The sequence below is a fragment of the Bos javanicus genome, chromosome 5, assembly GCF_032452875.1.
Source record: "Bos javanicus breed banteng chromosome 5, ARS-OSU_banteng_1.0, whole genome shotgun sequence".
In the NCBI taxonomy this organism is placed as follows: Eukaryota; Metazoa; Chordata; class Mammalia; order Artiodactyla; family Bovidae; genus Bos; species Bos javanicus.
The window spans coordinates 30,852,816-30,874,912 of record NC_083872.1 but is presented as its reverse complement, the minus strand read 5'-3'; the positions used below and the strand labels follow the sequence as shown (position 1 = coordinate 30,874,912).

The 22,097-nt window shown below is 40.6% G+C and overlaps 1 protein-coding gene across 2 annotated transcripts in view; it reads left to right on the top strand.

Moving 5' to 3' along the window:
- Nucleotides 1-18,000, top strand: part of SPATS2 (spermatogenesis associated serine rich 2) — a 153,241-nt gene extending 135,241 nt beyond the window's left edge. For both annotated transcript variants that reach the window (XM_061416219.1, XM_061416220.1), the window contains exons 9-13: nt 7,937-7,995; nt 11,135-11,244; nt 14,153-14,255; nt 15,468-15,682; nt 16,746-18,000. In XM_061416219.1, coding sequence (XP_061272203.1) covers nt 7,937-7,995; nt 11,135-11,244; nt 14,153-14,255; nt 15,468-15,682; nt 16,746-17,057 — 799 coding nt within the window. In that variant the 3' untranslated portion in view covers nt 17,058-18,000. The remainder of the gene's footprint in view (nt 1-7,936; nt 7,996-11,134; nt 11,245-14,152; nt 14,256-15,467; nt 15,683-16,745) is intronic.
- Nucleotides 18,001-22,097: the final 4,097 nt, after the last annotated feature.

The following is a 22,097-nucleotide window of genomic DNA, read 5'->3' as shown; positions in this document are numbered from 1 at the left end:
CATCCTTCCTGATGCACTCCACTCTAATGGTCCCTTCTGTGCCCTATTATTAATCATTGATTTATTTTGATTTTGTGTTTTTTAAACTTGCTTTAAAAATTTCTCATATCTTAAAATGTATTAATATGTGAAATAGGGTTTAGTAGTTAAAGAGGTTTGAAAATACTTAAATTTTCTTTACTAGAGGACTTCTTGATGCCTTAATGCTAATATGCATTGTGAATTTACAAAAGGGAGCTATACTATGCTGTTTCTCAAATATATTTGATTATAGAATCTTTGGGAAAGAAATATATTCTAATTTTCTTCTAGAACATTGAAGCTGTTTTAACTATTAAAGTGGTAACTAACTTTTAAACCATAACTCCTTTGGGGAGGTATTTTCATTTAATAATGGACTTAAAAAAAAAAGACCAAATTAAGTAAAATGACAGGAAGACAAGCAGCTAGGTTGGTATTTAGGGATATGAGACTGTCCATACTGCCTATTTGTAAGACTTTCAAGAATCTGAAAGATGAGAGGAAATTTTCATAAATATAGAGAACCTACACCACTCTTCCTCCCAACCATCCATCCATTTTCTTGCTTGTCTAGGAGCTGTTCCCTGAGGTCATATTCAGCCGTGTCTCTCTTCACAAACTTAGTCTGGTACTTCATGCCACAGTGAACAAAAGACAGAGGGAGAGTGGGTAGCCTCAGTCCTCCTGTTGTGTGGAATTGAAGAAGGGAGTGAATTAACAGAGAGGTAGAATAAAGCCTCCAGAAAGTTGCTGACCTCTGCTTTTACCAAAGTGTAGAATGATCCATGAAACAAAAAGTACTTTAGAATAGATCATTCATCTGCTCATCTACCCATGCTGTCATGAATCCCAAGTTTCTCCTTTCAGGTTTTATAGCTAGAAATTTAATGTCAAATCTTCTGTTTGCTTATATACATTTTTACTCCAGCCAGATTACTTGTCTCAGAATTTAACATACACATTTCCTCTTTCATACACTCCTTGATGCTACTTTTCCAACCTAGTAATGCTCTCTTGTATTTTTGTAGTTATCTAAATCCAACCAGTTCTCCCAAATTCACGTTAAGTAAACTCTGACTTCCCCTGGAAGTTTTTCTAGGTAACTGATTTCTCCTCTTTCTGACCCTCTGGGAGAAAGCCCCATGCCCTTTACCCTGGATTATTATCACATCAGATATTATTGGCTTAAGAATAAAGAACTAAGTAGAACATCACAACTTTGCCTTGACAAGCCTCCGGTCTCCATGATTGTTTAGTTTACTGATTACTTTAGCCACAGGATCTGATTCCATTCAGAACCAGCCTGAACCAGGAAATACAGTTCCGGGAGAGAGACTTATGAGTCCTTGTTGACTTGGAACCTAGCCAGGGGGAGCCTCCTTTAATAAATGACAAATGAAGCGGTTTCCTGCCTAGAAACTGTGTATTTAGGATTGATTAGCAGGTGTAGCAACCAGGTCAATTTAACTTGAGGAAAGAGATTACCTGCACTTTCCTGCTGGTGTAAAGCCTTCTCTCTGGCTGACTGGGTTTTTAAACTGGCTTATTTCCATGCCCCTTGTAGTTGCTACTTCAAGATATAATTGGCAGGTGATCTAACTCCCTTTGGCACTGAACCAGAGCTTGGAGTTAATGTCACTTAGGAAGCCATTTTTTGTGTTGGTTATAGTATAGAAGAAAAGAAAAGAAATTCTAACAAATTTGCAACAGTAAGATTACATTACACCTGACTGGGCACTAGGGGAATTATACGGATAAGTGCTTTCACACTGGGGCCAGATGAAAGCTGACATTTACCTGTGGGGAGGTAAAAGCAGCGGCTTTCCAGGATGTAAAACGTCACGTTTGTCCTTATTGGTGATCCAGTAATAATCATCACTAGACCCAGGTTTACTTTTCTCTTTAATTAATAAAATCTGTCTGACACATTGTTGGAGCTCCTAGTTGACTTAAAGTTTAAGTCTGTTAGGGAACAGGATACGAAGTGGAACATGAAGCTAGAGTGTGTAAACTATTTTGAACAGTTGTCATAGTATGTGTCAGGGCAAAGGATACACACTCAGCCTGCCTTTAAAATAAAGGTTCTGTTTTATTGAAAGTCAAAAGGTACTTATTAAAAGGAGAAAAGTGGTAAGAAATTTGAGATTCTGAAACACATGAAGTCAATATAAGCCTGTGCTTAAGACTGAAATCTTTCCTGGCTGATTCTTCATTCACCGTAGAAAAGTTACTTCCTTTTGTTTGAGCTTCTCTTTTCTTCTTAAACTATCACTAGTCTTAACAAATGCTTTTAGATCCTTAAATTTAAAGTTCATCTACAGAGATGCTGAAAATTCAGAAAATCATTTTATGAACAAAAGCACTTTCAAAAATGTCTAAAAACCATAGAAATAAAGGAATAGGCTACTGTTATAATGTGTTATCAGAAAGGTACCTAGCACTCTTTAGTTTTAAATTATTCTTAAGTTTTTGCGTGTACATTAGCATCTTATTTCTACTAGTATTTGGCCTCCATGGTTCTTGATAGTCTTTGACTTAAAATTCTAATGAGTTTGAGTCCATTGTAGTGAAGTGGATGAACCTAGAGCCTGTTATACAGGGTAAAGTAAGTCAGGAAGAGAAAAATGTCATATATTAACATATATATGGAATCTAGAGAAATGGTACTGATGAACCTATTTGCAGGGCAGGAATAGAAACACAGATGTACAGTACGGACTGTGGACAGCAGGGGAAGGAGAGGGTGGGATGAATTGAGAGAGTAGTATTGACATGTATACTCTGTCATGTGTAAACTAGATCATCAGTGGGAGGCTGCTGTATAGCAGAGGGAGCTCAGCTCAGTGCTCTGTGATGACCTGCAGGGGTGGAATGGGGGTGGCGGGGAGGGAGGCTCAAGAAGGAGGAGATACATGTGTACATACAGCTGATTCACACTGTTGTACAGTGGAAACTAACACAACATTGTAAAGCAATTATCCTCCAATCAAAAATAAATAAATTTAAAAGAATTCTAACTCTTTAACCATCTGAGAAAAATAACTAAGTAACATACAAAACAAACAGGTTCCTTTCCAAACATGTTCAGTCATACTATCTGATTTCTCATACTGATTCCTGTCCTGTGAAGAGGGAGCCTTAATTTTTACTTTACTGTTAAAAGGAATTTGAGTCTTAGGTTAAGCTGTTTGCCTAACATGACATCATATTTAAGTCACAGAGACAATATTTGAATCTATGTATTCTGCCTCCCAGTAACCTATGATCTTCATCCCACCCATCATCATTGATGGCTCACTTTTGCACTAAAGCTGGAAGAGAGACTCTTGGTGCATGTGTCACGCACGGGTTTGATTCCTAGTTTCCAGACCGGGAATCTAACTGTGCCCCCCTGCAAATTGCTGCTATTTCTTTTTCCCTAAACATATTGTAAGATATCATTGAGTCATATGGTCCCTGGTATTACTTTAGAATTGAGATGCTCTTTGAGCTCAAATGTGTGTACCATACTCATAAAACCAGTGTTGGGAATACGGAGTTTTAAGAAACAAATGAAGTGTCATTAATTCTCTGCTAACAAAAACTACTAAAATTTTTCTTTTTTTGGTTGTTTTATATGAAAAGGAGGAAGTGTCTTAAGAAAAATAAAGGTGTTTGCATTGGCTGGGCTTTGCTTCGATTTCTGCTTTAGTGAAATTAGAATAAATAGGTTTTAGGTTTCCAGCAAATAAAATCAAGTATAAATGTTTTGTAAGAATATTATTGAGTGGTTTAGAGTATAAACCCTTGAAATAATTAGTTGGCTCAACAGTTGCTAGAATTGTTTCTGTTATAACATTGTTTTCTAATGCAGCTGCGCCTTCCCAGGTGACACTAGTGGTAAAGAACCCGCCCACTAATGCAGGAGACATAAGAGACATGGGTTCCATCCCTGGGTCGGGAAGATCCACTGGAGGAGGAAATGGCAACCCACTCCAGTATTCTAGCCTGGAGAATCCCATGGACAGAGGAGCCTGGCCGGCTGCAGTCCATGGGGTCTCAGAGTCGGACACAAAGAAAGTGACTGAACACGTACTAATGCAACAATCATAAACAAATGATAGTTAATAGTTTTTTGGAACCAAGAAATTACTGAAGGTAATAGTATAATCAGTAAGCTACATGTTAAAAATAGTGATTGAAGGGCCTGCTTTAAATGATGGACATATAATGTATCTTAGAGATATGAGTGGTGATGCTACAGGGACAACTGTTTTGACCAAGTAAATTACACAAAAAGCTTTAGAGTAAGTTGAGGAAATGGGAAGATGGTAAAAAAGTCTTGGTAAGGAGGGAAGGAAATACAGAACATTCAGACATTCACCAGTCTTTTTCCTTAACAGTGACAGGACATCTAAAACCATCCTTTGTGGTCAAAGACAGGATATGGAAATTCTGTGTGCTGTATAAGGTCCAGGCTTAATAAGACCTGTGTCTTTCTAAACAGAGTCCCAACAATATTTAGCAGAATTTCATTAGCAGTTTCTGAGTCTAGTGTATCAGATGCTCATAATGGTGTGTTTCCATTCAGGAAATTGACAGAGCAGTTGCAAGCTTAGTACCCTCATGTACTGAGTGAGCAAGGTAACAACAGAAAGTCTGGTGGTGTGAATGAGCCTCTCATCGCTCTGAAAGGCCTCATTGCTCATAGTTATGGCATCTAAAAAACTGTTACCTCAAACCACAGGTACTTTTGAATCTCTCGGCTACAGATTCCTACTGGCACCACCACAGCTTAGGAACAGATGGAAAACTTTAGCTAAAGTTTCTTCATTGTCAGAAAGTTGTATTACATTAAATTACTACTTTTAATTGTGAAAATTGCCTCTGCTCTTTATCTTATGCTTAGCCACTTTTCCACTTCTGAACTCTTCTCACTTTTTCTGTTTATTTTGTGATGCACATATTTCCACAACTTAAACTTTCAGAATACAGAAGTACAGTGATCAGTGTCTTTGTTGTGTGTGTGTGTGTTGGTAGAACCATTTGGAAGTTGCAGGCATCATAATGTGTCATCCCTAATTTAGCATTAATTACCTAAAACATAGTCATTCATCTATACAACTGTAATACATTATGTGATATACTTTTAAGAAAGTTCTTACAGTGTTTGTGTTGGTCTCAGCTTACTTCGGTGATGCCATCAGCTAGCAGTGCCTAAGGGCACTCACCTGGGCCCTGTACTGCTTGTGGCCCCCACCCCATGATTCAGTGTTGTGGCAGACAGGCCCTTGTGGCTCTAATGATTGCTACATGCACCTTGGCAACAAAAACAAGGTTTATTACTCACAAGTCCTGGAGGGTACATGGCATGCCTAGACCCACACAGTGAAGTGTGTTTAAGGAGAGCATGAACCTTGAGTCATGCCTTTATTGGGGTCCAGGATGGGGTGCCTTGAATTTTGTGGGTTCATTGTTTATTAGTGAATTTAAAACATAAAAGCAAGAATTAAAGCATAGGAAGGAAAAGTTCCGGTCACTCAAGTGGTCATTTATGTAGCTCACCCAGGACCTTCTAAGAGGATGGCCTGGCATCGCCCTTTCTCTTGTTGTGTAGCTTATTTATTTGAGATGATTATCTTTGAAGGGAATGTCGGCAACCAAAAGCTTAATGTCAGGCACTTAAATTATTAGCAGAAAAACTAATTGTCAGGTGCTTACACTACATGTAATTTAAGATTTATTCATTTTTCTATTTTAAAGACTTGTGAAAAATTTAATGAAAAATTGCAGAGATTCATCAGGCTTCTCTCTGAGAAAATATCCCAACAGTTAGTCCATAGATTCCTCTGTTTAATGCTTGGCCAACATCACAGAATCTTTGAGTAAATGTTATCAATAGATAGTAACATGACAGACAACAAACAAAAAGAAATAAAAGTCCTTATTGCTTTTCAGTGTTTTTTGGCATGGAAAGGTAAGCTTATTTTTTTATTGGAATGGTCATATGACCCCTGGCAGAGGAAATGACAACCCACTGCCGTATTCTTGCCTGTAAACTCCCCTGGACAGAGGAGCCTGGCAGGCTACAGTCCATAGGGTTGCTAAGAGTCAAGACACGACTGACCACTCATGCCGTCATATGATTCCCCACACACTGCACTGTGGATTTCTTATGATCACCAATGAGTGATTCAAGAAACAAAGCTTGTGTAAAGGTATGCTAACCATTCTTACAGGAAATAGAAGTGCCATCCTGATGTGCTAGCTCATAGTAACACTAAAAAGTCTAATGATTATGGTACTGTTTTTCCTTGCTGAGAGTGTCCTGTGGCGCTCTGCTGTCTCATAATAAAGATTGTAAGCTGCAGAAAGCTTACTTGTTTGCTAAGCTCTTTTAATAAATATTTTACAAGCTTCGTCAGTTAAATTTGTCATCTGACGGACAGTGTCTGCATCTTAAGGTGATTCAGCAGCAGAGGAGAGGTGATAATACTGAACTCAAGGCCTGGCAGCTCCTGTCTCAGATGTGCTTTTGTTTTGCCTTTTAGGTATTCCAAATGCTGCTAGAGTTCTTGGAGCAAAATGTTTGCCAAGGTTTGGGAAATGCTTTCTTAGCAAAAGTGTTGCTACCCCACAATAGTTGTATCTTCTCTCTAGTCTGGCACTTTGGAATTAATATGCCGACCAAATTTGTTACAAATCTGTGTATTAACATCATGCATAATGATTATCAAACCTGTTCTTTATCACTTCACTATAAAGGATTTTACTCCTTGAGAAAATGTCCCTGCCTTATACTTTTTTGAATATCTCACTCTGTAGTCTCCATATTAACTACTTTGTGCTAACATAACAACATATAGAGCTAAACTGAGTTGAGTTTTTTTTTTCCTATGTGTGTGTGTGTATGTGTATATATATGCATATGTGTGTGATTAGTTTTACAACCAGAAACAAGAGAACTTTTATTAACCCTCTAGTTATACACGAGTTCAAAAGGAGAAATTAGAACGAATTTCAACTATGAAGAGAGTTGGAACATTTTATGTTTGTACAGATAGTAAAGCTTTAGTTTTTTTTGTTTGTTTGTTTTGTTTTTTGCCACTACTAAGCAAAACTGATGTGGTAAGGAAAATTATTTGTATCCAGAGGTTTAATACTAGGGCAGCGTATTATCTCATGTTCATTGAAGATGGTGGGCTCTCTTATAAGGACATGGAAAAGCTTTCCCATGCTTACAAACCATTTACATTTATAGTGGAGAAAATTCTAATTGCCTGTTTAATATTCTTTTTCGATAAAAAAGCCTTCCAGAAACCTTTGATTCCATCTTTTCTGGATTATTATTAAACATTTATCCAAAATTAGCACCAGTATATGTGTCTTTTGACTGCTCTGCATTCTAAAGACTTAAAGTGCTAGTGGACTTGATAAGCAACTGTGCTAAAATGTTGAAGATCTATAAATCCTAATTGTGGTTAAATGTATTGGGCCCTCGCAGGGGTATTGCTTGGTAAAAATTCATTAGAAGCATAACTGACCAGTTTTATAGACCAGAATATAAAATAAAATATATGTACATATGTAGAAATACGTAATTTTCTTGAGGACTTATGCTTTAGCACAACTTACCAAAAAGTGTTTTGTAGTTTGCTACTGCCATCTACTGGTTCTCAACTCTTAAATGTCTAGCTACTGATTTACTGTAATATGTTATCAGTAGAAATAAAAGGGAATTAGATTCCTGTATTGAAATCTTTAAAATAGTCTTTGTTGAGGGCGAGATAAGATTTTCATGTGGTGTATACAGTGCTTATTTTGTAGTATGCTTTTAGGGAACAAACGCATAAGTCTTTCTCCACTGTTAACACTGTGCCATTTTTGTGTTTGAGTTTCTGATCCAACATTCTTTCCCTTTGTCATCCCTTCCTAGTTTAATGGATCGGGAAGTGGCGTTGCTTGCTGAAATGGACAAAGTGAAAGCTGAAGCAAGTAAGATTGATCTTTATTAAAACTATTAACAGTTAATAAGTACCTGCCTCTCAATCCCCATAACGAAAGCTGAATGTAAATGCCACACTAAGAGTTTGTATATTTAGTTAAACAGTCTTGAGCAGTTGTACTGTGCTGGCATAGGAATGCTTTCAGGTGAAACAACTTTATAATAGCCTGTTTATCAACATTTCCAAATTTTAATATTTTGAATATAGATTTCAATGTCTACATCATGGTATCTGCCACCTCAGCATCAGCTAAGGAAAATCGGTTATCTTGCGGGTGCTTGGGTTTTATTTTGTTTTTTCCTTAAGTGACTGAATAATTCCTTTGGGTTTTTTCCTACTTGGGAAAAAGCCTTTGGCATAATCAGAGACTTTACCAGGTTGCTTACAATATATCCCTGTCATTACCTCTTGCAGAACTTTGTTTTCTCAGTTTGTTGAAACTTCACTCAGTGTCTGTTATCCTTGGCTAGGGAAAAAGTCAATTAATTGAGGGTTCAGGATACCCATGACTAGGACTCTTTGAAAGATTACTAAAATAGATTCTGGAAGAACAGTCTAAGTCGAATAATTTGTGGGATTTTGTACAGAAGAACCCAGATAGCTGTTTTGGTCATTTCCGTTAAGGATTAGGTTAAAGATAGACAGCTATATGAAAAGAAGAGAATGTCAACTGCACTTTGTACAGTGGCATTGATTTAGGGCTTTTCAGCAGTTTTTACCTTCGTGCATTGAATGCCAGATTTGTAATTAGGAAGGTTATTTCTTTTAACCTGCTCTCAAACTGTTGAGAATGGATATAGGTTGAGATGACTCACAGTTAAATCATTTGTGTCTGTGGTCTTGGGCCAGAGGAGGCAGCTTTGAAGCACTGAATTGAGTTCAGTTTTGATCCATTTTAACCCACTCCAGTGTTCTTGCCTGGAGAATCCCAGGGATGGGGGAGCCTGGTGGGCTGCCGTTTATGGGGTCGCACAGAGTCGGACACGACTGAAGTGACTTAGCAGCAGCAGCAGCAACAAAGTGTTGGATACATAGCAGAGGTGCTATCCATTGTTTTTCAGAGATGAGATATCACTTAAATTGAGTGGTATATCCTGAAATTTCTAGTGACAGTTTCGGTCCATTCTTGTACCGATGTATTCTCTTTTTGAAGGTGAAGTTTCAGAGAAGAAAAAAGACATAGTCCTTACTGTTGAGAAGAAGGTACTTTTTAAAATACATCTTTTATAGAAAAATTTTAACATATTTCAAATAGAGAGGCTGATATAATTACCACCCCCCCAGCACCCAGCCTTAACCAATTATCAATTCATGGCCAATCTTTTAGTATCAAATTAAGAGCTACAGAGTTTTGCTCAAATTCGTCAATTTTATATCAGTATCTCCTTGCTCCCATACTAAAAATCCTAGTTCTCAATAACACTAATGTAATTACTCTTTTACCAATAATATCAAGTTTCTTTTTTCTTTTTTATGTGTTATAGTTTTATTAATTATATATTCATAGTACTTCACAGTTTAGGGTTTTACACACTCATTCATATCTGATCTTAGCATCAACCTTATGGGAGATTTAGGTTTTCTGACTTTTTAATTTTTTTCATTTCATAAATGAAAACACTAGTTCCTTGGAAAAATGTGACTTGTTCAAGATCATATACTTAGGCTCTCTGAATTATATGCTATGTGTAGAAATCTGTACTTGACACATTTCTCCATCTTGATATTTGTAATTTTATCTTAGAATCCTAGAATGCTGAAGCTGAGAGAAAGTGAATTTGATACAGATGACTAATAGATTTTATCTTGGGATCCAGACCAATGAATTGTTTGTATTTGTTGGGCCTTTGTGTTGAGAAACTTTCGTATGCATGTTCCTAATTTATTGCAAAAATATGCCGTATTGCTTAACCTGACGGGTATGAGCAGCCCACCCACATTTGTGGCAAATCAGACTGAGAAAACCTGCTAAAGACATTCCAGCTCTCTGTAACACTGGATGTAGCTCTTCAAAAATTCTTTTTTTTCTAACATAAATTTGGCTAATTTCTCAGTAGGTTACAGGATTCTGTGCATAACAGTTAGGAATTGAGTTTAACTGCATGCCACGGAATGGCCTAAATAAATGTGAGGTTCTTTTTCTCTCATGAAATGAAACGTCCAGAGGTAAGCAGTCCAGGGCTGTAGGGCATCTCCAAAATGATAGAAGGGACCCAGGCTTCGCCATCGTTCTCCCCAGCCAGCCTTACAGGGCGTCTGTCCTCTGTAGTCCCTGGCTCTTTATTCTGAGAGACTTTTTAATTGTCTGTTATCCTTTGTGGCCATACCTGATTTATGCACCTCGGAGCAAACTGAAGATGATGCTTTTTTAAAAGCAGTAAAACAGACTTCCCTGGCGGTCCAGTGGTTAAGACTTCAAGCTTCCACTGCAGGGGGCTCAGGTTCCATCCCTGGTCAGGTAACTAAGATCCACAGTGTGGCCGAAAAAATTTGTTTCTAATTAAAAAGTTTAAAAAGTTATTCTATGAAAAAAGGCTGTAAACAATCTAAATATGCATCATTAGGGAACTTGAGTATTGTGGTATTCCATATAGGCAGAGAGTATATTAGGAAATATACATGAAAAATTGTTGTCAGTGGTTCTTCCGGGGAGGGGAACACAGAGTCAAATGGAAGTTTTGATTTATTTATTTGGCTGCACCAGGTCTTAGTTACAGCATGCAGGGTCTGCAGTTGCAGTATGTAAACTCTTGGTTGAAGCTTGTGGGATCTCGTCCCTGACCAGGGACCATACCCATGCCCTCTGCATTGCAGAGTCTTAACCACTGGACCACCAGGAAAGCCCCAGTGTACATGCTTCTTAATACATTTTTTTTAACTGGGAAGAGGAGAAAGAAAAATGACAAATGATTTATGAGTCTTTATGAGTCATAAAAAGTGTTTACCATATAAACTGCCTTCAGAGTTCCTCAAGAAGGTGGAAACTAGACCTTTGGTATTTTCACTTTCTGGGTGGGTGGGCAGCTAAGCCTTTGGCTGTGCAAGTACACACTGCAAGGCCTATATTTCCAGTCCTTCTTTGTCCTATTTAGCAGACCATAAGAGTCATGCTCCCTTTCCCTCTACAGTGGAAATTTTGCTTAGCCGTCAAAAGAAAGCCGAACTTCTAAAGAAAATGACTGATGTGGCTGTTCGGATGTCAGAAGAGCAGTTGGTCGAGCTCAGAGCTGATATCAAGGTAAAACTTCCTTCTCTTTTCTGCCTTTCTTCTTACCCTCGGGGACTAAAGTAGCAAATCTCCATAATTCATGGCGATATTTAATATATTGAACTCATGACCCCTTCTTCCCAAACCTGGCCCTTTTCCAAGTTCTCTTGCTCTGTAAATGGTACTGTCATCCACCCAGTGTCTAAAGTGGAAACCTTAGGAAGTTTCTCCTTTTCCCACAATTAAATCTATCAGCAGACCCTGTCCATTTGACCTTCTGCACAGTCTCCGATCTGACCTTTTCTCTTTGTCTCCACCACTACCATCATGATCAAGCTACTGTGATCTCTTGCTTTGAATTCTGTAGTAGCCTCTTAACTAATTCCAGTTTTCCACTTGGCCACCACCTTGCCGTCCTCACCTGTTCATATCTGTTCCTCACACTACAGACCCTGCTTCAGACTTCCCATTGCTTTCAGAATAGTCTCTAATCCTTAACGGCCTGTAGGGCTCCACATGGTCTGGCCCTACTGCCATCCTTTGCACATTGTCCCCCTTGGTCCCAGTGCTTCGGCTGTGCTAGCTCTCCTTTCCACAGGCATACCTGTTCCCTCCTGTCAGGGTTGTTGCACATGCTTTCCCATCTGCCCAGAACATTCTTTTCCCTCCTTTCTCCCCGACTCCCCCCCAACCCCCTACCCGCGCCATTCCAGCTCACATCTCATTCCTGATCTCCTCAGCCTTTCTGGCTTTCCTGTCACATCCCCTGTTTGTGCCTTCCTAGCACGCTTATAATTGTATGTGTAGTTGAGTAACCTGTCTTCCTCACTCGATAGGCACTACTGTGTCTGCAGAGCCCTGGCATAGTGCCTTGACACCTAGTAGGTATTCAGTAGACATTTAAATAGTTGGTTGGTCAGTTCTGATTTTATAAGAGAAAAATGAGCAGTTTGAGATATTGGTTATATTGTAAATCTGTCTATAAAGATTACTTGGATTCAATACTCAGACGTTTTAAATTCTTACGTAAAGAATAGTATTTCTGAGACTAAGATGGGAACCCGAGAGAGGCTGGGTTAATCATGGGTAGTTGTAGACACTGGCATTCTAATTAATTGTTTCTCAACTGTGAGCTGTATGAACCATGGGAGTTGGCTTTCTCTACTCCCAAGACCTAACTCTGCTCTTTCTGAAGTGTGAAATTTACTGCCATATTTAAGAGGAATACTTGCTGGGGAGATTTTATAACAGCCTTTGGGAAATAAAAGCACAGACAGAAGGTCATCTGAGACCTTACAGGCATCCCAGTACCATCCTGACCTGGTCTTTCATGCAAACCTATATTGTGTTATCCCCTTGCTCCTTCCCCTTAGACTATACTGGGGAGAAATAGTGAAGCCAGCAATGTAAGTTTTAAAGTACCATTTTCTGGTTAACTAAGGCTATTTTGCTAAATTTTTTAGAGAGTCTTCCTCGTATTGATGCCAGTCAGTCTCATTCAACTATCTGGGAGAAGCCGGAAACCCCTTTGGAATTAGATAAGAATTCTGGCTCTCATAGGCTTCATCTGTTCCCCTTCCCACGTGGTTGAAGAGCTGCTAGAAATATTTCTGCAGGCTGACTAAGGATCTGTTTCTCCACGTTTTCAGTGTACTGAAGTGGGTGCTGTGCAATTTAAATGTCTTATTTCCAGATCATTTTATTTCTGTCATTCCTGTTATGTCTTTGGCTCAGCAAACCCTAGAATTTGCTTCAGAATTAATCTCAGACTGATATTACATGTCTGAAGGCTTTGTTACAGAGATTCATGAGCTTTCCTGAGCCACAATATACCCTGAAGCTTTAGGACTTCAAGGCCCAAAGCTAATTGTTACTCCTTCTCTCCCATTTATTGCTTCTAGGTGCATCCCAAGGATTGTGATGCATTTGATTCTACCCCTTGAAAATCCAAAGTGGAATTAGGACACCCCCAGACAGAGGACTGCTCTGAGGAGTTCAGATCTTCTAAATTATATCTAGGCCTTAACTTTTCTTTCTTATTCTCTTTTTCATCTGAAAAAATGATTCCAGGCTACCTTAGAAATTGTTTATTGAAATAGACCGCAGAAGCATTTTATTCCTGACATTTTTCTAGTCCCACTATTTCTATAGTATAGTTAGTTTTTGACCCAAGAGGTTGGTTACTTCTCGGCTCAGTCTGCTTAAAAGGATTAAATTACTTGCAGCACAAACTCTTCTGATTTGCAAAGCTGACTTTTCACATGAATGATTTTCCAACTCAAGAAATTGTTCCTATTTCAAGGACTAACAAATCCTACTTTGTATAAAGAGGTGCAGTGGGTTTCCTAAGGAAGTTTCTATTAAAGAACACCAAACCATTTATTTAAATGGAATCATTGTAACTATGGACATTTTTGCTGCCTCTGCCTGTGTATATAATGGAGCAGTGTGAAGAGTAGCCAACAGTGGAGAGAAAGATGGCCCTCCATCATGAGTTCCTTCTCCTTCCTTCAGTTTCTCTTAATTTACACCTAATGACCATCATACAGCATTTCATAAAGCTCCCAAATAAACTTATCTTTAGACTCTTAAAGAAAATGGCTGGATTTTGTCAGCCACCCAGCATTGGTAATATATGGCCACTTAGTGAAATTTGAAGCACAAAAAGAAATCAGTTGAAAGTAATCCTGTTTATCTGTTTATAGTTGGTTTAGTCGCTAAGTCGTGTCTGACTCTTGTGACCCCGTGGACTGTAGCCTGCCAGGCTCCTCTGTCCATGGCATTCTCCAGGCAGGAATACTGGAGTGGGTTGCCATTTCCTTTTCCAGGGGATCTTCCTGACCCAGGAATTGAAGCCAGCTCTCCTGCATTGCATAGCAAGCTAGAAATCCGTACATTGTTTGTCTCATCTGGAGGTTTGTCTTTGTCTTTTCTCCAGCACTTTGTTAGTGAACGTAAATATGATGAGGATCTGGGACGAGTGGCCCGATTCACCTGTGATGTAGAGACCCTGAAGAAGAACATTGATTCATTTGGACAAGGTGAGATGGTGAGAGATTCAGGGTGCCGGAGACGGTGAGGAGAAGACCACCCTCTCCTAACTAGAGACTGAAGTGCCAATTGGCTTCTTCCCTGACTCTCGCTCCCTCTTGGGTTTTGGTTTGCTTGCTTGCTTACTTTTATGAAAAGGGACTCAGACACTTAACAAGTCAGTGAACACAGATGCTTTGAGCTCTGAGGATGGGCATTTCCCAGCTCCCTAAATTTGTGGTTGTTTTTTCATCATTTTCTGCTGAGCTGAGAGGTGGTTGGCTGCAGTGTAAAGAGCATGTGCACTGGAGTCAGACCAGGTTTGAATCCCCGTGTCTATACTCTGTATGCTGCCCTCAGTTTACTCCTCTCCAAAATGGAGGTAACACTACCTGCTTTGCCTGGCACATAACGGCGGGGGGGCGAGGAGGGGCAGGGGCTGAGGAGGCGGGAACAGAGATACCTCTAAGATGAGCGCTGGTAAGTGATGCATCAGTCAGACCCAGAGGCCCTAAGCTCAGCTCTTCTGTTCTTTAAGTCTCGGCGTAAAAGTGAGATAAATGTTGGACTTAGGGCAGTGATTGTGAACTCAATATTAGCCCAGGCTTAAAACCAAGGAAATAAAATCTAGGGACTACTTTTAAACCATTGAATTCTGACAAAATTTGAAAATGTTAATATTTTTCAACTAGATTGATATTTTGAATTTGGAGTTACATTTGCAGAAAGAACCTTAGGAAGGAAGATAGATATTTGTTGTGAAGACTAGTTCTGTTCGTACGTAACTCATCTTGCATGATTCAAATGTTTAAAAAAGAATTTAGCTTTTCATTTAACTTTTTCTTTCTTTGCGAGGTTGGTACTTTAGAAATGTTCCTTGCATAGGAAACTGAACATATGGCCCATACTATTGTTCCTAGGCTTAGTCAGCCACTGGAGCCAAAGCCAGGCGTTGAGGTGGTAGGAACGCCAAGAAATCGTTAGTTGGTGGGGGGATGGGCCACTCTGACGGATTGTTACAAAGCCCTGGGGATTTGGAAGGCGTGGAGGAAGAGGGCAGAAGGGAGGTTTTCCTTCCTGTTACCTCCTTAAAAGCTTAGCTTTACAAATACTCAGACAGTTCTTTATCCTAGATTGCTCATTGTGAAATGGAGAAACAGGGAGAAATTACCAGTCATGCTCTTCTATCACGTGACCACATCTTTCTCATGTTGCTGTCTCAGTGTCCCATCCAAAGAACAGCTATTCGACCCGGTCTCGATGTAGCTTGGTTGCATCTGTGTCTTTGAGTAACCCGTGCCACGCCTCTGCTGCTGCTGCTTCCACCTGCGCCTCTGCTCCCAGCCTTACAAGCGCTAACAAGAAGAACTCGGCACCGGGACAGACGCCTGCAACCACAGCAAACTCCGGTGGCCGATCCTACCAGCCTCACCGAGAGGTAACCTAGCTTCCACTGAGCGTGTTAGGCAGAAAAGCTTTTAAACCAAGTTGTCACAGTTTAAACGCTGACAGCTCAGTACATGACCCGCTTCTCTTTATGCCCCTTCCACATCTATCTTGAATCCCTCCAGCCTCAGTTAGTTCCAAAGAAAGGGTTTGGTGTGTATGTTCCAGTTCACCAGCCAGTTTAGATTTCCCGTTGCCAGGACTACTGACTTTCTGATGTTGGCAGTGATCCTCGCTGTCGTAGGCAGTAGTCTTGCCTGGTAATTGGTCACACTGGGAGTCGTGCACCCATCTGGAGGTGGAAAGCACCACAGTGGCAGGTTCGCCAGAATGCGTCTGAAGCAGCAGCTCCCTGGAAGCACAGGGAGAGCATACCCAGGAGAGAGAGAGAGCATGAACCAGGTAGGGCAGGGAGCAGACACTAGAAAGTTGAAGCAGAATCCATAGTTGCTTTTCCTTGATTTGAAGGAGATACCATAAGAGCCATCCAAGGCAGTGCTGTGAATTAGCCTGAAGTAAGTAATTCTTCAGACTGGTATTACATTGGAATTGGAGGACAAAAATAAAATCCTGTGCCATGAGCTCTCCGGGTTGTACTGTGAATGTGTTAAATGTCACAGCAGCGTGATTTAATCTGTGGTTCATGATATATAGCAAAGTAGAGCATAGTGAGGCGTATATTATTATTCAAATGTTCATTATCTTTACAAATAGTTTATGATCTACAAAATTCAGACATGTGATAAGACACTTGCCCAGTTGAGGGCTTATAATAGCCCCAGAGAATGCTCTTTCTTCCTCAGCCCAGCTAAAGAAAAGCTCTTCAGGGGCGAGGACCCTGAGGTGAAAGGCAGAGGGGAGATAGCGAAAGATTTATGAGTTCTCATTAGGTCTAGGTTGGATCGGCTGACCAAATTCTGTGAGTATTGAGAGAACCGAGTCCCAAGCATGGGATACCACTGCTAGGCTTTCAGAATATTCCTGTGCACGGAACTGGCACACCTGGGGTGCCCTTATACCACTGTGCTCTGAACATTGTATTCTTTTATCCTTAGGCATTGCCGGGAAACAGACGAGGAGGACAAGGCTACAGGCCACAAGGCCCAAAGTCCAGTGACCCCACGAACCAAGGGCGACATGACAGCGTGGGTCGTTACAGAAATAGCTCGTGGTATTCATCTGGTTCCAGGTACCAGAGTGCTCCACCCCAGGCACCAGGAAACACTAGTGAACGGGGCCAGGCTCACTCTGCAGGGACCAATGGGACTGGAGCCAGCATGGAGCCCGGCCCACCCAAGCCCTCATTCAGGAAGGGGCTCCCCCAGCGCAAACCTAGGACCTCTCAGCCTGACGTTGTGAACTCCTGAGGAAGATTCCAGCCGGTCTCTCTCTTCTTTCCCACACAATTCAACTTGGTAACTGGACTTTAGGAAACTTACAGTTAGATTTAATAACAAAAAGAAGTTTACGCATATCACTTTTTATGCCATTCTAAATATTTTGCCATTCTAAATATTTTGGTTTCTTCTCTCCTCGTTTCCTCTTTACCGTTTTTTGGAAGGGAAGCGTTTTTTTTTTTTTCTTTCCCTTGACCTTTCCCGGTGAGATGGATTGATTCTGATTGGTCATTTCCACCAGAAATCACAGGCAACTGTTGCCAGGTTTCCCAAGGGTAAGCAGTGTTCTTCCCGGGGCTCCGGGCCTTCTGGAGGCCTGAAGAAGCCATCCTCAGCCAGCCCAACTGTCCAGGCGTTCAGGAGGAGATGGATCACGGCTGCTCTTGCTACCTTTCTGTCACAGCAGGAGCCGCACGTGCCTGTTGGGTTCCCTGTAAACAACAGTGTGAGCAGGAGAGGCAGCGAGGGGGTTGTGTACAGCCCTGAATTGGCCAGAAAAGGGGGGATTGAATAGGTGAAAATGGAAGAACCCTGGGACGCATTTGAGAATCTGCCTGTGCTCCTAAGCTGTGCCTGAGACTGACACTCAGATCGCGGTTTTAGTCTCTCACTTGGCACCATGGCTTAACCTGCAGTTTCTTCCATATGCCCAAGCCTTGTTTTCTATGACCTTAGGCTGCAAACCAGTCTAGGGAAGTCTATGGGAAAGTAGCATTAATTCAAGGGAAAAAAGTATTTCTTCATTACAGTGTTTGAAGATTTTTGTTGCTATTGTTCTTCCTCTTTCCTGATTCCCATTCTGACCCTGAACCAAATTTATAGCAATATAATTAGTGTTAATCTAAGGTGTCAACCATCCAAAAATTGCTGCAGTCAATCTTTAGAGTTGAATAAATAAAAACAATTGCATAAATGTTCCCACGTTTGTTTCACCGCAGGAAGCGACTTCATTTCATTACTGTTTTTCTCTGGGCCTCATGGGATAGAAGTCACTCAGACAGCTTGTTTGGGGCTTCAGTGAGGGTATCCAGTTCCTCAGTCATTTGTCCACTGCTTTAGCTTCAGAACCAAGTTAAATACAAAAGTCAGGGTGCGCAGATGCAGCTGTTTCTTTTGGGAAGAGGTCTATAGGAGACGGAAGGGTAACTTTCCAAAGGAGAACCTACCAGCTCTGAAAAATCAACTGCCAGTAGCTCCACCAGGCAGCCAGAGGCTCTGTCTACACCCCTGTTCTCCACCCTGCCCTTCACAGGAATAGCAGACGTCACTACGTAACTGGGTTCCTGCACGTACCAGGTGGTGCTGGTGTCAGACTCCCACCCGTGGCCGCCCCAGCCTCTATGATTTAATAACACAGAGCTTTTTCTTCTCAGGGTTTGTTCTCCCAAGTCTGCCGCCCAGGCTGTAAGTGGCAGTGGTGCAGAACCTAGCTGCCTCGGGGCTTCCCCTGGCCCTTTGGCTGAAGCTGAACTGCCAGGGTTCAGGTTGGTTGCACAGACTGAGTGAGAAAGAGTGTGTGTGTGTCTTTCAGGAAAGAAAACAGTAGTCAAGGAATACTGGGAAGCCATTTTCTAAGGGGCTGGCTACCTCATTTGGGGGAATTTACCCAACAACACCATCCGCCTGCTGTTATTTAGGGAAAAAGTCCTGCTTCTTTGATTAATTGGTCACCTACACTTTATAGGAAATCCAGAGATTGAAGTGGCCTTGAAGGATTATGAGGTCTATCCCTGTATCCAGGCAAGAATGTATTTAACCACCTAAACAGATGGGCAGCCACATGTTTGTCAAAACTGCCTTGAAGTTGAAATTAAAATCTCCTTATAGAAAAACATTTGAAGATTTTTTTCTAGGACCACAAAAAGTTTGAAAATTATGAAGCTTTTTTTTTTTACACATTGTTTTTAATTATAAAAGTGGCATTTAAAATATCAAATAGGGACTTCCCTGGTGTCTGGTGGTCGAGACTTCACCTTCCAGTGCAGGGGGTGCGGGTTTGATCCCTGGTCTCATGGCCAAAAAACCGAAACATAAAAGCAGTATTGTAACAGATTTAATACAGACTTTAAAAATTGTCCACATTTAAAAAAAAATCTTTTAATAAAATAAAATATCAAATAATGCAGAAATGTAAAAGGAAAAAAAGTTTTCCATGTTCCCATTCTCTTCCTCGGGGGTAATGACTGTTAATAATTTGGCATATATCCTTACAATGCTTTTTCAAAGCATATATGTACATATACACATACATACATAGGCTTTTAATTTTTGGTTTTGTTTTTTATTAAAGGAGCCTACTATATGCATTCCACCATTCTTTTTTTAGATAACATGTCTATACCATAATTAATTTAGGATCTCATGTTGTAAATATTTGGAGAAGGCAATGGCACCCCACTCCAGCACTCTTGCCTGGAAAATCCCATGGACGGAGGAGCCTGGTGGACCGCAGTCCATGGGGTCGCTAAGAGTCGGACACAACTGAGTGACTTCACTTTCACTTTTCACTTTCATGCATTGGAGAAGGAAATGGCAACCCACTCCAGTGTTCTTGCCTGGAGAATCCCAGGGACGGGGGAGCCTGGTGGGCTGCCGTCCATGGGGTCGCACAGACGTCTATGGGGTCGGACACGACTGAAGCGACTTAGCAGCAGCAGTAGCAGTTGTAAATATTCTGCTCCTAAATTTGCCAGTTTGACTTTCTTCAGTGAAGACAAGTTAGGTTTATCTTAAGTTTGAACTGTGCAGCTCATCCTTTGCTACCCATGACAGCTCTTCTTCCAAGAGAAGGGAGGCTCTGCACCCTGGGCAGTTCCTGCTGTGTGTGCAGAAACATTCTACCTAATCATCATGTTTCCTTCCCTTTCTGTTTTGTCCTACAGATCAATCTCGTGTCCTTTCCCAGACTACGAGATAGGACTGAAACTTGAGGTTTAGCTTTGTCAATTACGTGCCACTTGAGAGAGAAAATTTGAATTAACATGGCTTCTTTAGGTACATCAAATATCTAATGGGCCCCTTATTTACAGCAGTTTTTTTTAATTCACTTTAAAAAAACCTAATATAGGCTCATTTTTTTCAAGGTACGAAAGGATACATTATGTGAAAGTAAAAAAATTCTTGGCTGCCTTGTCCCACTCCCCAGAAGAAATTACTGAAAAGTTTCTTATATAACTTACCACAAACTTTCTAAATCCAAACATGCAAATATATATTTTCTGTCTTTTACATAAATGTAAATCATATTATGCATATTCCTAAACAACTTGCTTTCTTTTCTTAATTTGTCCTTACTTTTTATAACTAGCTTCTGTTTGGCTTTAAGAACAATCAATATATGTGAATAGTTTTTTGAAAAAAATAAACCTAAGCAGTTCAAATGGATATATGGTGAAAATAAGCTTCCATCCCACTCTAGACTATGGAGTCCCTCTCCAGAGGCAACCGCTGTTAAGTTTTTGTCTCCCTTCAGAGATTTGCTATATTGATACACATATATCAGAAGAATGTGTACTGCTTAGGCCTCTTAACATTAGTATACATAAATATACCTGGTCTTTTTATGGTTGCATTGTATCCCATTGTATAAATTCATCATAATTAGTTCAACCAGTCCCTAATGATGATTTTCAGTTTTCTACTATTACAAGTATTGCTCAAATGCTCTCTTAATACATATATCACTCATAACATGAGAGTATATCTTTAGGATAAATTCCTAGGAGTGGAATTGTTAGACCATACAGTTACTGATAAAGTACTCTTAAAAGATGCATGAGTTTACACTCTTAGCAACAATGTTTGGGAGTGCTTTTTATAGTTGCTGAGCTGGAAGCTAAGGAGATAACTAAAACACAGCCTCTCGTGGGGCTGATAAACTACTTGGGACAACTGACATATACAGATAAAACAATACAAGGTAATAAATAGTATTGCATTGAAGAGCCTTGCTGTCACCTGTGAGAGAAATGGAGCAGCACTACTCACAGGGCCTGTGCTTCAACTGATCTATACCAGTGGGTGATCAGGCACTTGTTCAGTGGTTCAGAATCCTAAACCAAGGGTATAGTCTTGTGAGTATGAAGGTATGTATGGAGTACAACAGGATGAACTATTTTGGGTTGGGAGTGGCCTGGAAAAGCCACGACACATGGTTATCAATCTGTGAGCCTCTGCTTTTGGAGAAGGTCTTTAGAGTAATGGCTTGTTGTCCTGGAATTCCTGCCATCTGACTGAACAAAGTGAGGGTTTGTCTTGCCTAATACACAGGTTTCATCCCACCTTATCCCATCTGAGGAGAATTATATCCACAGGGAAGCGCACTTCATGGAAGAAACAGGTATCCAAAATGGTACATGTTTGGAGGTCAGGAACTAATTCAAGGAAATATTTTGTCAGTATTTTAACCAGTTCAGAGTACCAGACCATAACGCTAGTAGCCAGAGCAACATACTATAAAACTAGCCCAGCTAGACTTCCGGTAGCTTTAGCCACCTGAACGTATTCTTTCCTTTAAACATTGAGGTACCTTCTGGATTCTAGGCACTCTGCTGAGTTCTGAGGCCAAGAGGTCCCAGCTGTTTCCTCACTCACTTTGCAGGTAAAGGAATGAGAGCTCTTATCTGCTCCTTAAACAGAAGCAGTGTCTGGTGGCCAGGCAGTGCGATAGAGTGGAAAGACCCTGGAATTTTGATACATATGCATATGTGCTAAGTCGCTTCTGTCATTTCCAACTCTGCAACCCCATGGACTGCAGCCCGCGAGTCTTCTCTGTCCATGGGATTCTCTAGGCAAGAATACTGGAGTGGGTTGCCATGCCCTCCTCTGCAGGATCTTCCCCACCCAGGGATTGAACGCACACCTCTTCTGTGTCTCCTGCATTGCAGGCGGATTCTTTACCACTTGAGCCACCTGGGAAGCCCTTTGAGACATACATTTGGATTTTAATTCTGGCTTTATAACTTGGTAGCTATGTGGTCTGCTAACCTTGGACAAATAGCGTCTCTGAAC